General features: G+C 39.6%; 1 protein-coding gene across 3 annotated transcripts in view; it reads right to left on the bottom strand.

Annotated features, from left to right (window-relative positions):
- LOC138736715 (XK-related protein 6-like) overlaps positions 1-13,560 on the bottom strand; it is a 90,061-nt gene extending 76,501 nt beyond the window's left edge. For 2 of the 3 annotated variants that reach the window (XR_011340521.1, XM_069886680.1), the window contains exon 1: positions 12,786-13,392. Coding sequence is in view for 1 of the 3 variants with exons in the window: in XM_069886680.1 (XP_069742781.1) it covers positions 12,786-13,339 (554 nt within the window). In the remaining 2 variants the exon portion in view is untranslated. Of the gene's footprint in view, positions 1-12,785; positions 13,393-13,510 lie in introns of those variants that run through there. The other variant, XR_011340523.1, reaches the window with a different exon arrangement.
- Positions 13,561-24,782: the final 11,222 nt, after the last annotated feature.

Below are 24,782 nucleotides of genomic sequence, written 5' to 3'. Positions count from 1 at the left end.
CGAAGAACACAGCCCTGTGGTGCTCCGATACTGATGAAGATTGTGGAGTTGTTCTTACCAATCTTCACTGATTGTGCTCATATCTGCCCAAATTGTTAGTGCTCATATCTGCCCAAATTGTTAGTTATAAATCTTTATCTTTTCTACACAAAAAATGCTGCATGAACTTGCTCAGTTTCTCCACCATTTTTGTATACACTACAATCACAGCATCTGCAGATTTTCTTGTTTTACAGTAGTAGAAGCCTGTCACAGCATAGAAAATAGGTGTAGGAGTAGGCCATTTGGCCCTTCAAGCCTACACCGCCATTCATTTTGATCATTGGCGATCATCCACTCAGTACCCTGTTCCAGCTCTCTCTCCATACCCCGATCCCCCAGTCACAAGTACTAAATCTAACTCTCTCTTAAATATAGGTATGAAACTGGCCTCAATCACTTCCTGTGGCAGAGAATTCCATAAATTCATCATCCTCTGAGTGAAAAAATTCTTCCTCATTTCAGTCCTAAAGGACTTCCCCTTTATCCTTAAACTGTGACCCCTAGTTCTAGAATTGCTCAACATTGGGAACAATCTTCCTGCATCTAGCCAGTCAAATCCCTCAAGAATTTTGAACATTTTATTAAATCTCCTCTTAATCGTCTAAACTCCAGCGAGTACAAGCCCAGTCGTTCTAGACTTTCTTTATATGCAAGTCCCGCCATCCCTGGTATCAATCTGGTGAACCTTTTCTGCACTCTCTCCATGGCAATTATGTCCTTCCTCACATAAGGAGACCAAAACTGAACACAATACTCCAGGTGAGGGCTCACCAAGGCCTTATACAACTGCATCAATACCTCTCTGCTCCTGAACTTGAATCGGTCTAAAATTCCCTGATTTCTCTTTCCCTCTCGTTTTAAAAAGTGGAGTTACATTACCCACCCTCCAGTCCTCAGGAACTACTCCAGAATCTAAAGAGTTTTGAAAAAATATCAACAATGCATCCACTATTTCATGGGCTACTTCCTTTAGCACTCTGGGATGCAGACCATCTGGCCCTGGGGACTTGTCTGCCTTTAATCCCTTCAGTTTATCCAACACAACCTCATAACTTACACTTATTTTCCCCAGTCCTTCCATCACATTAGCCATGGTCCCCTATTATTTCCTGAAGATTATTCATATTTTCCCTAATGAAGACCAAACTAAAGTAGTTATTTAATTGGTCTGCCATGTCCTTGTTCCCCATTACCAATTCACCTGTTTCTGACTGCAAGGGACCCACATTTGTCTTTACTAGTCTCTTTCTTTTTACATATCTATAAAAAACTTTTGCAGTCAATTTTTATGTTCCCTACCAATCTTCTCTCATAATCTCTTTTCCCTTTCCTGATTAATCCCCTTGTCTTCCTCTGTAGAACTCTGAATTTCTCCCAATCCTCTGGTATTCTGTCTTTCCTGATTAGTCTACACGCTTCCTCTTTACACTTGATACTCTCCCTGATTTCCCTTGTTATCCAAGGATGTACTACCCTCCTTGAGTTATTCTTTTTCAAAACCAGGATGAACAAACGCTGTATTTCATCCAGGTGATCCTTAAATGCTTGCCATTGCCTTTCTACAGTTAATCCTTTAAGTAACATTTGCCAATCTAACTTAATCAATTTGCGTTTCATACCCTCAAAGTCACCCTTCTTTAAGTTCAGAACCTGAGTTACAGAATTAACCCTGTCACTTTCCATCCTAATGTAAAATTCCACCATATTGTGGTCACTCTTGTCCAAAGGGCTTCGCACAACAAGACTGTGAACTAACCCTTCCTCATTACTCAGAACCCAGTCTGGAATGGCCTGTTCCCTTGTTGGTTCTTCAACATACTGGGTTAGAAAATTATCCCGTATACCTTCTAAGGTATATGACCTTAAATGTATTTAGTTTTAAAATTTACAGTAATGCCTAGGAATGTATTTCTGAAAATACCATCTTCAACACTACTATATATTTGGCTTAAATATCAATATAATATGTGAATGTAGATAACTCTTTTTGACATTACTACATTTGTCAGCATATTGACACCAAAACCTGAGACAACTTCCACAGCCTTCGAAGTTAAGCCTGGGGTGAACTTGGCAGTTAAAGAAAAAGGTAATAGTGACTCACAAGATCCTGTAATGGAACATGTACAATTTTAAGCCCAAGGCAAGAATAGACTGCATAAGACTGCTTCAAGCAGAATACTCGTGACAAAACAAATTACAATGACAGAGAAGGCTCATCATTTCACTGCTATATGCTAATAAAAAAAGCACAATGTAGCCACTAGCATTCCTTTAATGTCATCTCATGATTTACAGGAACATCAGTATACAAATCAAACCAGGCCACAAAATGAGCTACTACAAGAAATACTACAAACAGCAAAATAATTGGTTATAAAGGAACATCACTAAAGAAGAAAAGGTTTAGAGAGAAAATTCCAGAGTATAGAGACTTGCTGGCTGAAGATGTAACTGCCAAATGTAAAGTAACATACACAGGACATGTGCTTGAGGTCAAAACGGGAGAAATAAAGATATCAATGAATACGTAAGGATAGCTCAAGATGGAAAATTCTCAACTTATTCAAGGGGATGCACTTGCTGTTTCCCCTTTATTATGGGAAATTATCTCCACAATATGTATTCTCATCAAAACATCACAACTGCAAGCAGGAGGTTCTCCTCAAACAATGATAAGGATAAACATACATCCTACCATGGATTAGAAAATGTTACTTCTACACCAATTTATTGAGCTCTTAAATATATAAAGAAAAGCAAGGAACTCAATTGCTGGTGATCAACTGCATCAAAAATCTGTTCATTTAGCTACAACAAGAAGGTCTGGATTATCTTAAAACCTCAGATCAACATTTCTTGGGTGTAATTCTGCCTCTCAAATTAGTGTCACATTTTACCCAAACCATGAAAACTCTTCGATGAGGTTTAAATCCTGCCATAGTATTTAAGCATCCAGATCAAAATCATTCTTCCTGATGCAATCTTCATCCTCATTCATTGATCTCCACATTGCATTGAATGATCCTCACTTAACGTAGTTCAATTCTTATTTATCCAATCATAGCCTCTAAATCAGCCAAGCATTCATTCAATTATATACTGGGAAAACCAACAAGCAAGTCTCAATTTAAAATTTTATTCGTATTTTGTTTTAAATTATTTACTTTCATAGTTCACCTTATTGCTACAAATTTTCTTCATTTCTACAGCTCCCCATGAGCTCAACATGGACCACTGGCAAGTTTCCCCTTTGTTGACTTTAATTATTTCTGCAGACAACTTCTAAATTGCCCAAACTGAACATCAGACATCATTCCTTCTTTGGAACTTTAATAAAACATGTTTAAATGCCACATTTTTAGTTACTCACCCAATATATCCTTGTGTTGCAAGAATTTTTCATCAGATTGAGTCACATATCTCTCATTAAAACGTTAGAAAAGTACACTTTACATATCGAAGGCAACTCAAAAACTGATCAACCCTCAACATATGCAGATATGATTTTATAAATAGACATATTAAGCCAAAATCTGTTTATGCTAGAGTGGATAAGATGAATTGTCAAATTTGTACAAATATCAAAATGGAGTATGTTGAACATTAAACAGATAATAATAATCTCATTGGATTTACTCAAGAAAATGGCTATTTTAAAAGTATTGGTTTTGAAAACATTGTAATACAAAACTGTTCAGATACTACACAATCACTCTGCACAGGGCATAGGCATTCTACTTCCTAATTTTCAATAGCTACAAGTGAAGATGGAGTAAAGAACAGCAATTGCAAATATCAGGGAGTTGGGGCAGATGGTTGGCTGAAGAAAAATATGCCACTGGACATTTTGATCCAGAGTCACAATGTGAATTTCCCTCCACAGAGTGTTCAACTCAGATTATCCAAAATTGGATTCTCCAAAATCCTCATTGATCTGAAATTATTTTTAAAGTTTCAGATCAATGAGGATGTCCGAAACAATTCAGAAATCCTTATCAATTAGAATATTGTCCTTGTTTTGTTAAGTCCCTCCTCTCTCTCTTTCCATTTCTTCTTTACCTTCCCCTATTTGACTTTTCTCTCTAACTCTCCCTCCCAAACTCCCAGCCACAAGCTTGTCCAGGCGTCATCAAGGAGAGTGGCCTCCCAGGCAGGAGCGGGACCTCAGGCTCAGTGGCGTTCACCCCCCCCTTTCCTCCTCGGCACACCGGAGCTCCCGATGCCAACCCTTCGCCTCAGCCTACTACTGCACACCCATATACGCCTTGGAAGGATTCAGAGTCGGGACTTGGGTGTCGGGAGCTCCAGTGACCAGGGAGATAGAAGCCCGTTGACTCGCCATTGAGTGTTCCATTGATCCAGGAAGCCTCCTCAGGGATTAACGGCAGCAGTGGGAATGTGTCGGAGATCAGCAGCAGCAGCTGGGAGGTCTCAGTGATCAGCAGCAGCACTGATTGCAGCCAGCATTTTTTTTGGTGAGAATTAAACATTATTTTAGTGCTTTAAAAAACCTTCCCTTGTTGTTTGTTTTTGTTTCAACATTAATACAAGTGATTTGCTGTTGCTACTGGCCGGTTTTTAAAAAATGACCAGCTCTCTGAAAACAGTTTATCCGACATAGGCACAGACCCAACTATTTTGGATAATCGGAGTTGTACTGCATCTCTATATTTCTTCAACTCTGAAAGGTGGGAAAATAAATGGCTTGAGAAGTAGTTTTAAAAGAAAATGTACATGACCAAGAGCATCTTCCTTGCTAACCCTCAACACCGGGACATCTCAACACGGAGTCCCCTGCTCCATTCCCTATATACCAGTGGTTTTCAAACTTTTTCTTTCCACTCACATACTACCTTAAGTAATCATTATGCCATAGATGTGGGTGGAAAGTAAAAGTTTTAAAACCACTGCCTCTATACTTCTGATTGCGCAGCCAAGTTCAGCTCCAACACAATAACTGAATTTACTGATGACACCATTGCTGATGGCCAAATGACAGGAAATGATGAGTCAGAACACAGGATGGAGATTGAGAATCGGTTTTGGTGGTACCAAAACAACAATCTTGGTCTCAATGTGAACAAAACCATGGAGTCTACTGTGGAAAGGGAGGGCAAGGAAATACTCTTCACTGCATGATTAGGATGGCAGTGAAGTGGTTTAGTAACTTCATAAGAACATTATAAATAGAAGGAGTTGGGCATCTGACCTGTTGAGCCTGCTCTGCTAATTTAATAAGATCATGGCTGATATGGCCTTGGACTCAGCTCCACCAACCTGCCTTTTCCCCATAACCCTCAAATCCCCCATTATGAAAAATTTCATCTGTGTGTCTTAAATATATTTAATGAGGCAGCCTCTATGGCTTCCTTGGGCAGAGAATTCAGGACCTACTACTCTCTGGGAAAAACAGTTCCTGCTACTCCCCTGAATTTTGAGGCAATGCCCTGCCGTTCTGGTCTCATCTACTGGAGGAAACAACTTTCCTATATCTATGTTATCAAATTATGAAAGGGAATAGATGTTTCTGTAAGATTCCCTCTCATCTTCTGACTTCCAGTGAGCATGATCTCAAGCTACTCAATCTCTCCTCAACTGCCTGATGAAACAATTTCCAAATATCTCCCTATTTCTTCCTTAATGACAGGTGAAACATTTTCCCTGTCAGTGGACGTTAAGCTAATTGTGCTTATAGTAACTTGCCTTTTGCTTACTTTTTTAAAAAAACAATGGCATTACACTTAGTGTCTTCCAATCAGTCAGAACCTGCTATGAGTCCAGAGAAGTTTGATAAATTATCACCAACACTTCTACTTTAACTTCCATCATTTCTTTCGGCATCCTGGGATAATGTGTGTGGAGGAAATGTGGCCTTCCTAGCCTGTCTGGAATGCGTGAATTGCAGGTGGTCATGTCTTCCCTGTCTGAAACTTATTTGGAAGTCACATCACCTGCCAATCAAGGTTGGACTTCGGCCACCCATTAGTGCACACCTTGCCACTGGCTAATTAAATTACCTACGGTCATTATTGGTTAGAAGCACAGATTAGCACTGTATATAACACCAATGCACAGCACTTTCTCTCTCTCTGCCCCATGGTCCAAGGCCCAGACGTCGCTCCACACCAGGTCACTACTGTGGATATCGCTGGAAGTGTCGCATGCACTGCACTGAAGCTGAGCCGTAGTATTGCGATAGATCAATACTTGCAGAGAACCACACTCTTGTTGGTACAGGGTACCAGGTATGTGTAAGAGTCCCTGTTTATAGTGTATGTACTCAAGTGAGTAAGCATGTCAAGTATAGGTTCACCATTGTCAGAGTCCAACCTAGGTCTGGGATGAATAAGTGAAATAGTAGTCAAGTACTGTTTAACATTCTCCCCTGTTTGTCTCCCATGTCTCATTTAAACTTGTGTGTCCAGACTTGTCTCTCTGTGAATCCACAGAACCTGATACTTTTCCCAACACAACAGATGCATAGCACCAATCTACCTTTAAGCCCACTATCTTAGCATTACCACTTTAGTAATAGCAAGTACATCGAGGCCTCCCTTCTCAATCTCTCCATAACCATAGAACACTACAGCACAGAAAACAAGCCATGTGGCCCTTCTAGTCGGTGCTAAAACGTCATTCCATTCGTCCCACTGACCTGTACCCATTCTGTAATATTCCAGACCTCTTCCATCCATGTATCTATCCAATTAAAACTTATGAGTGAGCCCGGATTTATCACATCAGATGGCAGCTCGTTTCACATGCCCACCACTCTGAGTGAAAACGTTCCTCCTAATGTCTCCCTTCAACTTTTCCCCTTTCACCCTAAAGCCATGTCCTCTTGTATTTATCTCTCCTAATCTGTGGAAAGAGCCTACTCGCATTTACTCTGTCTATACACCTCATAATTTTGTACACTATCAAATCTCCCCTCATTCTTCTATGCTCCAAGGAATAAAGTCCAAAACTGTTTAATCTTTCCCTGTAACTCAACTACTGAAGACACGGCAACATCCAAGTAAATCCTCTATACACTCTTTCAATCTTACTGACATCCTTCCTGTAGTTTGGCATCCAGAACTGCACACAAATCTCCAAATTTGGCCTCACCATAACATCCGAACTCTTGTGCTCAATACTTTGATTTATGAAGGTCAAGATCCAAAAGCTTTCTTTACAAACCTGTCTACCTGTGACACTGCTTTCAGGGAATTATGGATCTGTATTCCAATATCCCTTTATTCCTCCACACTCCTCAATCACCTACCATTTACTATGCATGTCCTACCTTGGTTTGTCCTTCCAAAATGCAACACCTCACACTGGTCTGCATTAAATTCCATCAGTCATTTTCTGGCCCATTTTTCCAGTTGGTCCAGATCCCTCTGCAAGCTTTGAAAACCTTCCTCACTGTCCACAATGCCTCTAATCTTAGTGTCATCAGCAAACCTGTTGATTCAATTTACCACATTATCATCCAGATCATTGATATAGACAACAATGATCCTTGCACTGATCCCTGAGGCACACCACTAATCACAGGCCCCCAGTCTGAGAAGCAATAATCTACAACCACTCTGTCTTCTCCCATTCAGCCAATTTTGAATCCAGTTTATAACCTCTCCATGGATACCTAGTGTCTGAACCTTCTGAACTAACTTCCTATGTAGGACCTTGTCAAAGGCCTTATTAAAGTCCATGTAGACAACATCCACAGCCTTTCCTTCATCTACTTTCTTGGAAACATCCTCAAAAATACTCTACAAGATTCATTAAACATGGCCAACCAACAGAAAATAGAATTCAAAGGCTCAGCCATTTTTGCTCTACCAACATTAATTCCCTTTTTCATCTTCCAAGGGATCGCCATTCACTTCAACCACCCTTTTCCATTTTATATTATTATAAATAATTTTTACTATCTGGTTTACATTTTGTGCTAGTTTACTTTCATAATCTAGCTGTTTTCTTTGTTGCTTTTCAAAGTTTTCCCAGTCTTGCACTTTGTAAGGATGCAGATTGAGTTTGATGCCCTCCTTTATTTCCTTAGCTATTCAAGGCTGTCTCTCCCCATCCTTACTGTTCTTATTTTTAAACATTTGTTGAGCATTGTGAAAAATCTCTTTGAAAGTCTTCCATTGTTTCCATTGTCCCACCATGTAATTTATGTTGCTGGCCTACTCTGGCCAACTCCTACCTCACAGTGTTGTAGTCTCACTTGTTTAGGCACAAGGCACTACTTTTAAAATGAGCGATTGCATCCTCTATTTGTATGAAAAATTCAATTATACTGTGATCCCTCTTTGCAAGAGTAGTGCGAACTGCAAGACCATTCATTTTACTCATGTCATTGCACGGGATCAGATCTAAGCTAGCATGTACTTTTGTAGGTTCAGTAACATACCGTTCAAGAAAGTCATCATCTATGCATTCTATGAAGTCATCCTCAAGACTGTCTCAACCAACTTGATTCACTCATCAATGTGCAAGTCTAAATCCTCCATTACAAGTGACATTCCATTCTTACAAGCATCATGGTTTATTTCCTGTGCCAATATAATTTTTTTGGCAGCATATAAACAACTCCACCAGGGATTGTTTTCCCTTTATTATTCCTAGTCTCTACCCAGAATGATTCAACATTCTGCTCCTTAGATATTATATTGTTTCTCACTATCCCCAGATCTCATCCTTAAATGATAGCCCTACCTCATTACTTCCTGCTTATCATTCTGCATTACCCAATACTCTTTGATATTTAATCCTCAATTATCTCCACTCTGCAACGTTTCTGTGGTTACCCCTTTCTGATTTGTCTCACAAAGTTCACTGACTTTGTCCAACAAGTCCTTTTAAAATCTAGTCATCTTTGCATCTATTCCATTTGACCTTCCTACTCAACTCTTACTATTCTCTTTTCTAACTTTTCCTTTGGTCTCTGGATTGCTTCCCTCCATCTTTCTGCCTAGATTCCTATCCTCCTGCTGCACTAGTTTAAACTCTCCCCAAAAGCACTAGCAAACAGTCTCCTAAGAAATTAATCTCAGTCCTGCCCAAGTGCAGACTGTTCAGTTTGTACTTGTCTCACTGCTCCAGAACCAATTCCAATGCCCCAAGAATCTGAAAGCCTGTACCAATACTCAAGCCACATATTCATCCTAAATATTCTGCACTCTTACTCTGACTAGCACTGAGATTAATAGTAATTCTGAGATTACTTTCTTTAAGTAATCTTTTACATTTATCTTCTAGTTCCCCAAATTCAGCTTGCAAGATGTCATCCCACTTTTTAAATCACATTTCATTGGTACCTACATGCACAACAAGAACAACTGGCTGTTACTGTCCACTTTCAGAATGCCTTGCAACCATTCTAAGAAATCCCTAGAACAAACACATCAAATAGGACTCTAGTTTGTAGCCATAGAAGCTCCTGTTCTTTCCCCCTACCATGCAATCCCACAAGACAAGAGATAGGGACAGAATTAGGCCATTTGGCTCATCTACCGTTCAAATCATGGCTGATTTCAATCCCATTTTCCTGCCTTCTCCACATAACTTTTGACATCCTTATTAATCAAGAACCTATCATTCTCCACTTTAAATTTACCCACAGCTTTCTGTGGCAATGTATTCCACAGATTCACCACCTTTGGCTGGATGAAGGCCTCCCTATATTTTATTCTGAGGCTGTGCCCTCTGGTCCTAGACTCTCCCACTATGGGATACATCTCCACATCCATTCTATCCGGCCCTTTCAATATGTTTCGATGAGATTCCCCCCACATCCTTCTAAACTCAAGAGCAAGCCCAAAGCCACCAAACACAGCTCAAACATGAACCCTTTAATCCCTGGGATCATTCTTATAAAACCTCCTCTGGTCCTCTCCAATGCCAATACATCATCGCTTAGATGTGGGACACGAAATGCTTTCGATGCTCCAATGTGGACTGACTAACGCCCTATAAAGCCTCAGCATTACATCTTTGCTTTTATATTCTAGTCCTCTGGCAATAAATGCTACCATGGCATTTCCTTTCCTTACCACTGACTCAAACCACATTTAGATAACCAGCAGCACTTGAACAAGTCAGAAGCCCATGTCAAAATGACCACTCCAAAATAAGTTCCTGAGAGTTCACATAATCAGAGGATCTCTCCTGGATCTATCACATCAAGCAACCATGAAGAAGACAACCCACCGCCTATATTTTCTAAGAAATTTGAAATTTATCATGTCATCAAATACTCTATCAAATTTCTACACTGTGCACTGTGGAAAATATACTGACTGGTGCAGCAGAGCCTGGTTTGGTAATTCAAGTACCCAGAAGGCAGAAAGCAACAAACATTCCCACATACATCATAGCCTCCAACCTTCCATCTATTGAAGAAAACTGCCAACATCATAAAAGGTCACAATACCTTCTCACTGCTACCTTTGGGAAGAATTTACAGAAGCCTGAAATCCAGCACCTCTTGATTTGAGAACAGTTGTTTTCCTACAATGGCTATTAAGCTCTTGCTACCTTAACCATAAACTATTTTGGGGGTACAAAAAGATCTATCTGGACTAGTCAAATGCCACTTTTTTTCTTGCACTGAATATTTATCTATCTTTTATCTTTATTATCTCTTTCTGTACAGGGTTATTTAATGCATAATATTAAAGGTTATTTTTTGCAGAGAGTTCCTGTTTGACAGCAGCAAGAATTTCAGTGCATACATACATTATATCTATGGCAATAGATTTATATTTGAAATATAAATGTTTATGATTTGTAAAAATTTCAACATAGAGCAAAGAAGAGTGATGAATCCAAGTGAAAGTAACTTGACAGTCACATTGAGTGACTTTGCATTGCACTCAGCACCAAAATTCATGAAGGGAGAGTCGAAAAGCCCAAGGAATTCCTTTCAAGAATCATAGTCTTACTCTACCAATTAACTTAGAATATTTCTCAACTGACCTTCAAGCAGTTATCATGATTCATCAGCATGAAATCAATATGCTACTATAAAAAGTTATATTGTGACAAAGATTATGGTTTGAAAAGACATGGGTGAAGAATTATGGACTCGATGCATCCTGAACTATACCATGAACCCAAAAAAATACTTGGAAAGAATAACATGAATGGATGTATTAATAACCATTATATCACCTTCCAACAGCCCTATAAATCATACAGAATTGGCAAAAACAAGGATTCCATTTAAATGGCTTTCAACAGTATTTGTGAGAATGTTATAGAGTCAAATTTCTTCCAGTGCCAACAGAAATGACAGTATATAAAAATGACAATTGTATGCTTTGTTTTTTTATTTTAAATTGATCAAAGATTCCAAGGGATTTTCTGTGATTGACACAGAAAGTCTGGAATGGCGACAGAATGATAATCACAGTCATTTCAACCATCCAACGGAGAAAAGGAGTCAACGTTCTTGCCGCTAAAATCAGCCTGAAAGCATTACTTTTAATGTGCAGTAGTTATTCTATGAAAATATATGGAATCATAATCAAACTCTTTTTTTTTATATACACAGAATGACAATATCACATCATTCAGTAAAGACAACTTTATTTCAGAAATATACATTTGTTTTATACGTCGATAATGTCTGTTACTGTTTCCTGGCACAAAAATGAACCATTAATTCTGGAAGAGGCCTGACAACTTAAATATTTGTACCAGTGCTTTTTTTTTTAAACTCACTAGATATTATAATTGTAACTTGACAAGCAGCTCTCCGTTTTCATCCAAAAATGTGACCTTGACTTTTCCAAAAAAATTGTCATTTACCAAAAATTCTTCCGCAAATGTTTTTTTAAGAACATGACAACAGTGCTCTTTCGTTTATTTTCGCTATCTATGCCACCCACATATTCCAAAAGAGGAATCCAAATTAATACAATCAACAGACTTTCATCAAACCTGCTGTAATTTCTGCGAACAATGTACATATTTCAGTATTACGACTCCCCGAACAAGTCATAATTTTCAGATAGCTATTCTTGCCTTAATAACATGTTGTCACCGATCACTGCCAATAATGCACTGTAATTATAACAACAAAATGCATTAGCAATGATCACTTATTTTAAGGCATCTATCCAAATGGTCTACAAAATAGCTGTTCCTATTTTAATCTAATACATCGAGTCGGGTCGCTCCATTTTATAAAAGGCGTAGACCAACATGGTTTTACATCTTTACATTGGGCTGCCATTCGTCACCCCTGCAGGATTTATAATCACCCACTCACGGTAAACTCCATTCAAATTGCACAGATCAATGAGCCTTGCTGAATGGAGGTCACCCATACTACTCCAAAAGCGGGGACGGGAGCAGCGAATCGTTTTGTATGGCTCATTCTCACCGCTGCGCCATTTTTCTACTCTCTGCAGACCCCACAACACCTGTAGTGAGAGCAGATCAACTACCAACTCGAATAGAATTTCCGATGCCCAATGGATTCGCAGACCGGCTCCTTCAAACAGCTTTGCAGGAAGGAACACACATTTATTTTTAAAAAGTCATCTTTCACCGTATGCAGACACCTGCTCCAATTGCAGGCCATCTGGATTCCGATTTTGTTGGGAGATGATGATCCAAGACCCAAGGAATGAGCAGGGTGAGGGAAGGGGGTCTCTTTTGATTTGCCCCTCGCTCTCGCCCGCCGGCGCGCACACACACCCACGCGCTCACTCACGCACACACTCACTCACACGAAATACCTCCACACTTGTCCCAGCTGCAGGATGTGAATGACCGACTGCCAGATCCATACCGAGGCCCTGCAGCAGCGATTGTAGCCGGTGACGCCGGGCCGCCTGCTGCTGAGACCCTCCACACCCCCGAGCCCCCCGCCGGCGTAATCCTGCATGAACCACCTGAAGCTGAGAATCTGCACCAGCACGGATGGCACGAGCACGAAGAAGAGCGTCAAGCCGAACCACCAGTAGTCCTGCTTCAGGTAGTAGTCGGCCGCCAGCCAGAGGTCGGTGCCCACGTCCGAGAAGAAGATGAGCAGCGCGATCACGATCCAAAGGCAGTCGAGCACCGGATGGTCGCCCCCCTTCAGGCTGCACAGCGATCTCCTCAGGCAGGCGCTCCGGCAGCCCCAATAACACGAGGAGGTGTTGCAGCAGTGGCAGATGTGGAAAGAGCTGCTCGCCTCGGGCCCCCCGTCCAGCTGTTGCTGCTCGTCGCCCCCTTCGGTCACCGATTCGTCCAGGTTGTGGAGCTGGGCGAAACCGGTAACCCCAACGCCGTCAGATTTCGCGGCCATCTTGGCGGGTACCTGGCACGCTCAGCTTCCGGGGTTACGGCGGCCGCGCGGAAATATTGGGGGGGGGGGGGGAGGGAGTTGGTGATGAAGGGAGGGGTGAATGGAATGGAGCAACAAGGGGCGGGCGGAGAGGGGGGGGGGTGTTGAACGCAGAGAACTGGTGATGCTGACCTCACTTCCTGGATGCTGCGGGGAGGAGGCGGAGCAGGGCAGAGAGAAGAGAGGCGGGAGAGAGTGAGGAGGGGTGCGGTTTGTGGAGCCCCGGCCTCCAGTGACGCCGCTTGGCATGTGCACCCATCGGGGTGGTGCCCAGGGTCGGGGGAAGGAGCAGAGGCCGCCCACACCTGCAAGGATCACCGGGGGGCCCCACCATCCACCCTTGCACTCCTGAATGGTCAAGTTGCCCAGTCCGGACAGTGACAGATCGCCTGCCGCAGCACATCATTTGCAGCTCATCAACTTGTCGTCCACTCCAAGCTCGAGAGTTTCTGCAACAACACCCGGGTAAATACGGTCCTAAAAAGGACTGAAGCCCATTGCCAGTGGGTTCTGCTCATTCAGTTCAATAGAGTTGATAGTAATTCCTGTGAACGATACATTGCAGTCGTAACCTTCAAGGAATGACAATAAATCACTTAACTTTCATTTGGAATAGTTAAAACACCCCGTCCCTCAACACAAGAAGGTTGAAACTGAATCACATTAATTGAGAAGAGAGAGGTGGGGAGAAGGGGGATCAAATATCATGATGTCTTCCTAAAAATATAACCATTAACGGCCGTTCACAGAAATGCTGGAGAAAGTCGGCATTCCTGCACCATTCATTGGAAGCAAAAGGCAGGTCACCCCAGAATCTATAGATTTCTCGATTACCTCTATTGTAATTGCCGATAATACACGCTAAGATTTTCGCACGCATTTTCTGATCTTCGTTCCCATGTCTTGCAGTTTGTTACACAATAACTGAACTAGTATAACCTATGAAAAGTGGAGAACAAGGACATAAAATAAGGCGGAACTTTACGCGGATCTCTCGATTACTTTTTCTACGTTTTTACTGCCATATCGTCTATTTTTTGTTCTGCTCTTCTCAACTGATTCCAACCCTTGTTTCTGAAATGATCAGCAGCACAGTTATGAATCACACAAAAACGCAAGGGCTAGAAATATATAAATGCAAAATACTGAGTGCAAGAAATCAAGAAAAACAGAAAATGCTGAAGTGCATCATATCTGTGAAGAGAAAAGAAATACGGGCTTACAGAATCACTTCATTGACATGCTGCAGATCATCCCTTAGTCAGAGCAATTGCACCTTCACTTTTTTTTTCATTTCAGCTGCTCACTGACATTCCCAGCATTTACTGTTATCTTACAAACGCCTCATCATCTCATCAAACAGAATTGGTTTTAGCTGGTTAAAAACAAATGATTACATTCATAACCAAAAGTACTTAAAGGTCATTTAATTTCACCTTTCCTGAGATCTCCCACAATAATGTCATCCTCGTCAAACCCTTGTCCAATTTGACTTTTAGAGAATCCAGACCCATCTCCCTTCCTGTACACTGCTCTGCAATCTAAGATCATTGTGTGACAGCTGTATTTTACTAAGTATTTTTAGTCTTGCATCATTCCAATCCCAGTCGTGCAAAATTGTCACCCAAAGCCTCAACTTCAAAATCTTAATCATATATTTAAATTTATCCATCATCAAATGGAACTTCCCTATCTTTATTGTCTCTTCCTTCCCTGCAACTTCTGATCAATCATTTCAGTACATCATCTTGTGCATCTCCATTGTTTTAAGATTAAATATATGAAACAAAAGACTTGATTGTAATACCTGTGAACAATATATTGCAGTCAATTATTTTTAGGTTTGCCCAATGCTCTGAATTTGTTCTTTGCCATTCACTGTTTTCTGAAACTCCTTAAAACAGTTTACCTTTAATAAGCATTTAGATGCTTTTCACAATTTCGTCTTAGATTTCACTATTCCACTTTATCTTTTAAACTGCCTTGGTATGACATTTTTCTGATACATTTCCAGTATAAAGGGAATTTGTTGATCAATCTGACATCATTGATTAATGATGAGAAAGCTATCACTCCCATATCAGAATCAGAATATATCGTCATGAAATTCAGTGTTTTTGTGGCAGCATCACAGTACAAACATGCATATTATAACCAACTTACTATAACATTACTATATATTTTTTTAAAAGTGCATGAAAAGTAAGGCAGAGTCTTTGGTTCATTGATTATTCAGGAATCTGAGGGAAGTGGGGAAGAAGCTGTCCTTGTGCTCATCTTTAGGCTCCTGGACCTTTCTCCTGATGGTAGCAGAGAGAAAAGGGTGGGTGGTCGGGTCTTGAAGATGCCTGGGAGGAGGGGGTCATTGAGGTTAGAGGCTGCTTTTTTAAGACCACGCCTCATGTAGATGTCCTCAATGGAGTGATGGCTGGTGCCTGCGATATCACTGAGTTAACAACCCTCTGGAGTTAATTCTTGTCCTGAGAGTTGGCACTTCCATATCAGGCAGTGATGCAACCAGCCAGAATGCTCTCCACAATACACCTATAGAAGTTTATGAGAGTTTTCGGTGACGTACCAAATCTCTTCAGACACCTCGCAAGGTATAGCCTCTGGTGAGCCTTCTTTGTGATTGTATCAACACGGAGGCACCTATTGTACTGTACATCAACACTTACTGTACTAGTTTATTGCTGAATTTACCTCTAACCCTAATAGATTATGAAACAATTTACAAATCAATAAGTTGTTACTTTAAATAGTTTTTAAAAGCTGAGCAGTCTATCTGTTAATTCAAAACACATAGGGAGAAAAAAAACAGTGATCTAAATAGTTTTGTTACAGAAATAAATAGAGGATTGATGCTGCAGGATATTGCATCAATTTGATCAGAAAAGGATCCGTGTTTTCTCCAATTTGTTAATGTGTAATGTTTTATTTACATATGGAAACAGCAATTGGCTGTAAAATGAGAAATGGAGTTAACTTGCAGACATTAACAAAATGTGAGGCAAAAGCTGAGAACACAAACAGAAAACTGTGCCAAGAAAAGGCACATGTGAGAAATGGGAGCAGATGGATCACCATGGAAGCTTGCTAATCTGAATGTTGACTTTTAAGAATAATTTGGCACTAATATTTTCTTTGGAATACTAAATATTGAATATATTCACAAATTCTCATTTGACTGTGACAATTAATTCCAATTTCATGGATAAACTCTCAGTTTTAAAATATCACTGGCACCTACTGCTGAACAGAACAAACCTTCCTCTTCCATCGCTGAGAACTACTCATGAAACAATTTACTTGAAGAATACATGAGGTGATAAGTTTCAAGTAATATTTGTGTCGCAAGTGCCACCTTTGGCATTCTCTAACAATAGAGCACAAGATAGTTTATCCACATCCCGTTGATTTCCTTGGCACTATCAATGATTTTGGAAGGATCACAGATAACCATAAATTGAATTGAACTTCCCATACATTAAGTGCCCTCAATAATGTTTGGAACAAAGACACTTTTTTTTCCTTTATTTGCCTTTGTGCTCCAGTTTTAATTTTTAATCAAACAATTTACATGTAATTAAGGATTTCAGATTTTATTCAAAGTTATTTGTATACATTTTGGTTTGACCATGTAGAAATAACAGCAATTTTTACACATAGTCCCCTCATTTCAGGGCACCATGTTTGGGACATTTGGCTTCACAGGTGTTTGTGATTACTCAGGTATGTTTAATTGCTTCATTGGTGCAAGTATAAGAGAGCTTGGCTTGCTTCTAAGCTTTTAATCACCTTTGGAGTCTGTGGTTGCCAATTTTCAATATGATGAAAGTCCCAATGAAAGTCAAAAAGCCATTATGAGGCTGAAAAACAGGAATAAAACAGTAAGGGACATTGCCCAAACCTTACTATTACCAAAATCAACAGTTTGGAACATTGTTCAGAAGAAAGAGTGTACTGGTGAGCTCAGTAATCACAAAGGGACGGGTATTCCAAGGAAGTCCTCCACTACTGATGACAGATGAATTTTCATCATAATGAAGAAAAATCTCCAAACACATGTCTGACAGATCAGAAAAACTCTACAGGAGGCAGGTACGGTTGTATTAATGGCTTTTGTTCACAGAAGGCTTCATGAAAAGAAGTTCTGAGGCTACACTGCAAATTGGAAACCATGGCAAAAGTAGTATGCTTTGGATCTTGGGCAGTTCCTTTACACCTCCACACTTTGCTCTTGCTATCACTCTGATATTTGTTAATCTTGGTCTCATATGTCCACAAGACCTTATTCCATAACATTGTAGGCTCTTTTAAATAACTCTTGCCCAACTATATTGTGATCATTTTTCTGTGGCTAACTAGTGGTTTGGGCCTTGAAGTGTAGCTTCTATTTCTGTTCATGAAATCTTCTGCAGACAGTGGTCATTGATATATCCACACCTGCCCCTGTAGAGTGTTTCTGATCTATTGTACATACATTTGGGATTTTTCTTCATTACGATGAGAATTTTTCTGTCATCAGCAGTGGAGATCTTCCTTGAAATATCAGCCCCTTTGCGATTACAGAGCTCACTATTACGCTCTTTCTTATTAATGATGTTCTGAACTTGATTTTGGTAATCCTCAGGTTTGGGCAACATCTCTCACTGTTTTATTCTTGTTTTTCAGCCTCATAATGGTTTATTTGACTTTCATTGACACAACTCTGGTCCTCATTTGAAAAATGGCAACCACAAACTCCAAAGGTGATCAAAAGCTGAACTGCAAGCCAAGCTCTCATATATCTGCACCAATGAAGCAATTAAACATACCTGAGTACTCATAAACACCTGTGAAGCCATATGTCCCAAACACGGTTCCCTGAAATGAGAGGACTATGTATAAAAAGTGCTGTAATTTCTACGTGGTCAAAATGGATACAAATAACCTTGAATAAAATCTCGAATGTCACTTTAATCACACGTGAATTTTTAATATATTTAAAATTGTGGAGCGCAAAGGCAAATAAAGGAAAAAAGTGTCTTTGCCCCAAACATATAGAGGGCACTGTATATTACAATAAATAGAACATGTCAACAGCTGGGTATTTTGTGGCAAGTAACTTACCGTCTGAATTCTCAAAGATGTACATCCATCTGTAGGTGACGAGTCAGAAGTATGATGGAATAATCGCAACTTGCCTGCATCATTGCAGCTCCTGTTACACTCATGGAGCTCAGCACCATTGAGACAACACAGCCTGCTTGATTAGTATTCCAACCACCACTCGAAGAATTCACTCCCTCCACCATTATTGCACATGGTTTTCAAAATGGAGTTTTCCACCCTCTCATATTCTTTCAACATCATCTTGCCTACCTGTGCAGAAGGCAGCTGGCACAATTAAGCAATCTCACTTCCAAGTCTCGCACCATTTGACCTTGAGCATATATTGCCAGTAGGTGATTGGGTAATCTTCAGTTAGCCTGAATTCAGGCCAAGGGAAATCATGAGAAATTCTAAGGTACATGACAATTAATAATAATAGGACTGCACAATGTCCACATAGATTTGTTGTTATTTTGAAATTGTATTCAGCAGAATAGATAAGGGTATATCATTTGATGTGGTATATTTGCACTTTCAGACAAGATACCACTAAAAATTAGTGTATGCAATAATAGGAGTAATAACTAGTTGTAGATTGAGAATTGGTTAATGGACAGAAATAGAGAATTGAAAGATCATTTTCAGATAATGAACAGTGGATTCCACAGGGATCATGCTGGGGTTTGCTGATGAGAGCTGATTTCCGAATGTGGATTATGAAGAGTTTACTAAGTGAATGGAAAGGACATGGCAGATGAAATATAGATTTTAGAAAACTATGAAGTAACATACTTTCGTGGAAAAATGTAAAAATGTCACTCGGATAGTGGAGAATCTTTTGAATTCTCCACCCAAGAGAATGCTGGGAGCTTAGGCAGTGAATATATTTGGCATAGAATCAATATTTAGATCTTAATGGAATCAACAATGATGAGGTTAGTGCAGTTAAAGATCAGGTGAAATTTAAGGCAAAAGATCAACCATAATTTAATTGAGTGATGGAGCAAGTATGAGGGCTGAATGGCTTCCTCTTCTATTTCTTGTGTTCTAACAATGCCCAAGAATAGCATCAAATCAGTGATTAGGATTATTTTTAAATTGGTAAGCAATCACCTTGTATTATGTCATTTATTGTAGTTCCCATTATTTTAAATGTCATTTCTACCGGTGCAAAAATCCAATTGCCACTGTCTCCCAAATCCAGCACTTCCCTTTCTCCCTATCTGGCTTAATTTACCTGATATCTCACTCCTCACCTGCTTCCACTATCACCTTTAAAAAAATTTAAAATTTAGACATATAACATGGTAACAGACCATTTCAGTCCATATGTTTTGAACGGTGGGAGAAAACAGGAGCTCCCAGGAAAACCCACACAGTCACGGGGAGAACGTACAAACTCCTTACAGATAGCACGGGATTCAAACCCGGTCCCGATCACTGGCACTTCCCTCACCACTGCCTTTCATCTCTTTCGACTGGCTATCTCCCCTCTACCCTCTCATTGTTGACCCAAAATATTGATTATCCCTTTGCCTCCACAGATGCACCTATTTGTTTGTTTATGCTGCAGATTCCAGCTAGTCTCTTATGTCAACATTGTTGGCAGTAATCTCTAATTTGATGAAGCTCTATTGCTGTATTCGGCTGTTCATATAGATTTTGTTTGCTGAGGAAATGCACATGGTTCACTGGAAAAGATTATTTGCCAGGAGTTCCAACCACAAATTCCTGCCTTGTTCCAACTCATTGGCCAAGCAAGTAGTTTCAATACACACGTTGGTTTTGGTTCAATATAGTGACAGTTTATTTGTTGAATCGATTAACTTTTCCCAAATGCTCCTATCAACACGATGAATATTTGAATTATTAATACCAGACTTATCTTTAAACATAGTACCTATCTAAATAAATGAAGTGATGGATATTATTGGATATTGAAATCTTTTGGAACTTTCCATTTGTTTGAAAATAGACAATACTTCATATGAACAGACCCTTCAGTCAATGATGCCTTTGCCAAACACAATACCAATTTAAACTCAATCTCTTCTGCCTTTAGATGACCCATATCCCTCTATTCCCTGGATATTTGTGTATGAAAAAGCCTCAAACACTGCTATTGTTTTGGCTTCACACTACTACCCCTGGCAGCCATTCCAGGCACCAACCACTTTCTGTGTTAAAACTTGCCCCATACATCACTTTTAAACATTTCCCCTCTCACCTTAAATGTATGTCCTCTAGTATTTGAACATTTTTACCATGGAAAAAGATTCTAATTCTATCCCATCTATACATCCCATAATTTTATCTTCTATCAGGTTTTCCCTTATTCCACAGAAAGCAACTTGTGTTTGTCCACCCTCTCCTTATAGTTCATACCCTCTTATCTATAAATCTTAAATAGCCTCTGTATGGGGTGACCAGAATTGCAGACAGTATTGTGCTGCGTTTTTTCTAACCTGATGTATTTCTCCGAAGAAATGCATTTTTTCTTAGTATCACTGCATAATTCTTGTAACCAGTTCTATTTTTTGAATAAAATGAACAAAGCATAAACTGTGATGCCATAAGCTATTCCTCTTTCAAAGATCATGGAATTAATGTTAATAATGCAAAACTGAAAAAAAATGACAGATTGAATAATTGACAGATCTTGCAAAATAAACTGATATGTTACTTGAAATATTTAGAAAAATATTTTGAACTATCTATATTGTTAACTGTGCAACATTTTTACTTTTCGAGAAATGTCTGGAATTTTCATTGGGGGAATAGAACTTTTAATGGCTGCAAATTGAAAATAATTGTTTGAAAGTTCCCTCATATATAATTAGTCCAGAATTATATTGTAACATGCAGTAATTATACCAAATATCTTGGAGTCTTCATTATGGTCATAATACTGTTACCTTGTTGCATGATTCCAGCAAACTCACATGCATGTGAGGCAGAAACATTTGACAGTAATAACATTGTTTAACATGAGTTTGCTGAGAAATATTTAAAAATCTCCTTTTTGAAATGAGACTACTGAGTCTTTCCTGTGATTTGTAGCACATATGAACAATTAATACAATAAATTCCACAAATGCAACAACACATTTAAATACATAAATGCATCTGTACCTGGAACAAATTTTTTCCATAATTTAGAAAATTCTTAGAGTGTATTTTGAGGCTATTGACAATGGCATTAACCTGGAACATTCAGTATTCAAGGACATTTTGGTTTATGATTTTAACTTGTCACGGTCAGGATAATAAAGGGAATAATCCCAATGATACTAAAAACCACTATGAAATGTGATTAACTTTTTACATAATCTTTAACAAAATAATGACTGGGTTAAATGCATATTTGCTCTTTCTTGTTATGGGAGCAGACACCAAGCTGGAATTCCCATCTAAAATGTTGGCACTAGGACTTGCAGCAGATACAGCTGTACAAACAGTAAAAGGATTTATTCTTATCTTTCCTACTGTAATGAACCAGGTGTACCAATGCAACATTAGAAATAATTAATATGCAGTATCATTTAATTCTCATGTTTGATTTTCTGTATCAAAATGGGTAACAGAACTAGATCAATAGAATTGATTACTGTATTTTTAAGATTGCTTCTGAATTATGGCATTCTCTAGTTATTTTATGTGGCAGTACTCGATTTTGTATCATATTTTACAAGGTGAATAACATTAAAGACCCTGTAACTGCAGTGGTAAGTTTTTGTTGTTGGTGAAACTACAAAAACATTTTTCATACTCAGCAATCCTTATCAACTAAAATTGAAATTATGTTAAACATTAGATTTTTGCATCCAATGCAGTCCCTGTTTCTCAGTGAGGTAGGCAAATGGGCCAATCCAAATGTAACGGCACCAATTTTTGTTTCGTTTCAAAATGAACAGGTGGGACAAGTTAAAGAGTCAGAATTGTATTTGTTCTGCGGGGCACCAAGAAACCACAGAGATGTCCAGGTTTAATTAAACTTAGTGGTCCTTCGACACGCAGGAAGAAGAATGATCCATATTCACCCATTGAGCCAGTTCAGCACCTGAATTCAAGAACTGGTGAAATATTACATGTTAAACACTTCGACTTTATTTCAACGGCATGGCCACACATCTCCAAATTATTCATGTTATTATTAATGTTAAGGCTGGATCAAGTCAATTTCACTTGATTGATTTCTCAACTACGGAATTTTACACTGTACATTTCTGCTTCAGATTAATGGTCTTGGATCTACTGGAAAATAAATCACAACCAGTATTTTGCATTAACACCGTTTATCCGTATTAATAACAATTGAGGAGAAAAGTGCAACAACAAAACGATGAGCCCATTTCTGAACCCAAGATTATTTGAAAATTTCAAAACGTTCGGCGCAGACAGGTGGAACGGCGAAGCTGTTCCGGGGCCGTGCTCGAAATCCGAGTCGAAGTCTGGAAGGCAGGATTGTGACAAGTATGAATGGACAGCATGGCCGTGAGCAATTCTGCCCAAATGCATGGCAGGCACAAGGTCTCATGGATGAAATCCCTCAGCAGTCCTCCCCCTTGTGGCTACACGATGCCAGCGCTTGGTCCAACAACAACAAACGCCGGGGTTTCGAGGAGAGCCAAGGTTCACTGAGAGTTGGATGAAGCACATTCTTGCAATTGCGGATCTCTTGAACCTACCGATCAAATTCAGCTTGCGGTTTGCTGGCCGCTCGGTACCAGGAGTTAATCCGACAATAACGCTGGGGGTTCGTTCATGCACCTTGTACCAGGTTAGACCCATCGCAGGATCCATGAATCAATTCATTTGAATGGACATTTTATACTTGAGATGAAGACACGAATAAGCCGCTAGAATTTTTAAATATTATTGCTTTTAGTTTGATTTTTCAAAGTATTTTTATGATTCGTTTTCTATCTCTAATAATCATTTGAATTCCCTTTGTAAAACGACGGGAGTCAGAAGTGTTGCCAAACTTGATACCTTTGTAGAACAGCAAAAGCGGGGCTTGTTCTCACCCGGACTCCAGCGAGCTCAGAGACTTGGCTCCGAACGTCCTTCCAAGTGGCGGATCCGTTGTCGGGGCAGACAATATCGCGGATATCGGATCACTGCAAATCCAGACGCAAAACCTGCTTGAAATTTGGTTTCAAGAGAAGAACAATGATAAAGTTGTTGCTTCTTATTGGGAGTATTATTGGAACTTCCCCCAATGCCTATCAAATATATGCTGAGCTCGACTTTTCACTCCCACTTACTGTCTCTGTGGGGAGTTGGCGATCTGGGTGGCCGCCGCATCCAAGGCGTCCCGATAATGTCCCCACTGAGAACCGTGTCCCATGACGACTGGATTATGATCAATGGTCTTTGTAAATGCAGGCAACCTTTCAGATTAAATCAGGACTCTTACTGGGAAGATTTTGTGTGAATGTGCATGTTTAGTAATTTAGTGGACTCCAGATTAGAAATAATTGAAAACGGTGGGGGAAAATATTGAGAGACTACTATTAAAATAAGCAGACGGTTGATTTAAGAACCATGGGAAGGAATATGGATGTGAATAACAGCAGAGTATATTCGTAGATATCATGCGCCAAATGTTCCACAATGCAATCAAACAGCATTTACTCGAAACACTCGGCAAGTTAGGTAGCATCTGTTGAAAGGAGAATCGTTAATGTTTCAGGGGAACTTTTCAACAGAACTTTGAACAAGCGACAAGAAATTTGTTTTCAGTAGCAGAGAAGTGGGGGAGGGCACAGAACATCCCACTAGGGTAGAAGGTAGAGAAGCCCGAAGAAAAATACCTCGAGATCTGTTTCTTTCCAACAGCTAATCACTCGGACTGCTCCAATGCCACAGAAAGGTCTGTCTACACTGTTGTAAAACCTCCGTTTTTTTCCTTCACTGTGGTACTCGAATATTTATTTATTTTTTATTCAGTGACTTTATTTTAATGTATGCTATTGGACTTTTTAAACAAAAGCCTGTTTGGCTTCAGCAAGTAAGAATTTTGTGCATATGAACATGACAATAAACTTGTTATCATGGTCAAAGAACTTCATTGTGGCTGTTGGGATCAGACTGTGGTGCTTTGTCAGTATAACGTGCTGACCAGACTAGACAAATAGAAGGGGCACTGAGCCAAAATGATGATGGGTAGAAGTGACACATTCTAATACAGTAAGAAAAATTATTATTACCTCATATCAAGTTCTCTTGGCTCCAGTGTACCACGGCAGAAGATTAGATGTTCCTCAAGCCTGTGTTGGCCCTTGTTACAAAAGGCCATGGAAGGGAT

This window comes from Narcine bancroftii, chromosome 6 (genome assembly GCF_036971445.1).
Source record: "Narcine bancroftii isolate sNarBan1 chromosome 6, sNarBan1.hap1, whole genome shotgun sequence".
NCBI lineage: Eukaryota > Metazoa > Chordata > Chondrichthyes > Torpediniformes > Narcinidae > Narcine > Narcine bancroftii.
Note: the sequence above shows the minus strand (reverse complement) of the source record. Positions and strands in the feature narration are given on the sequence as shown.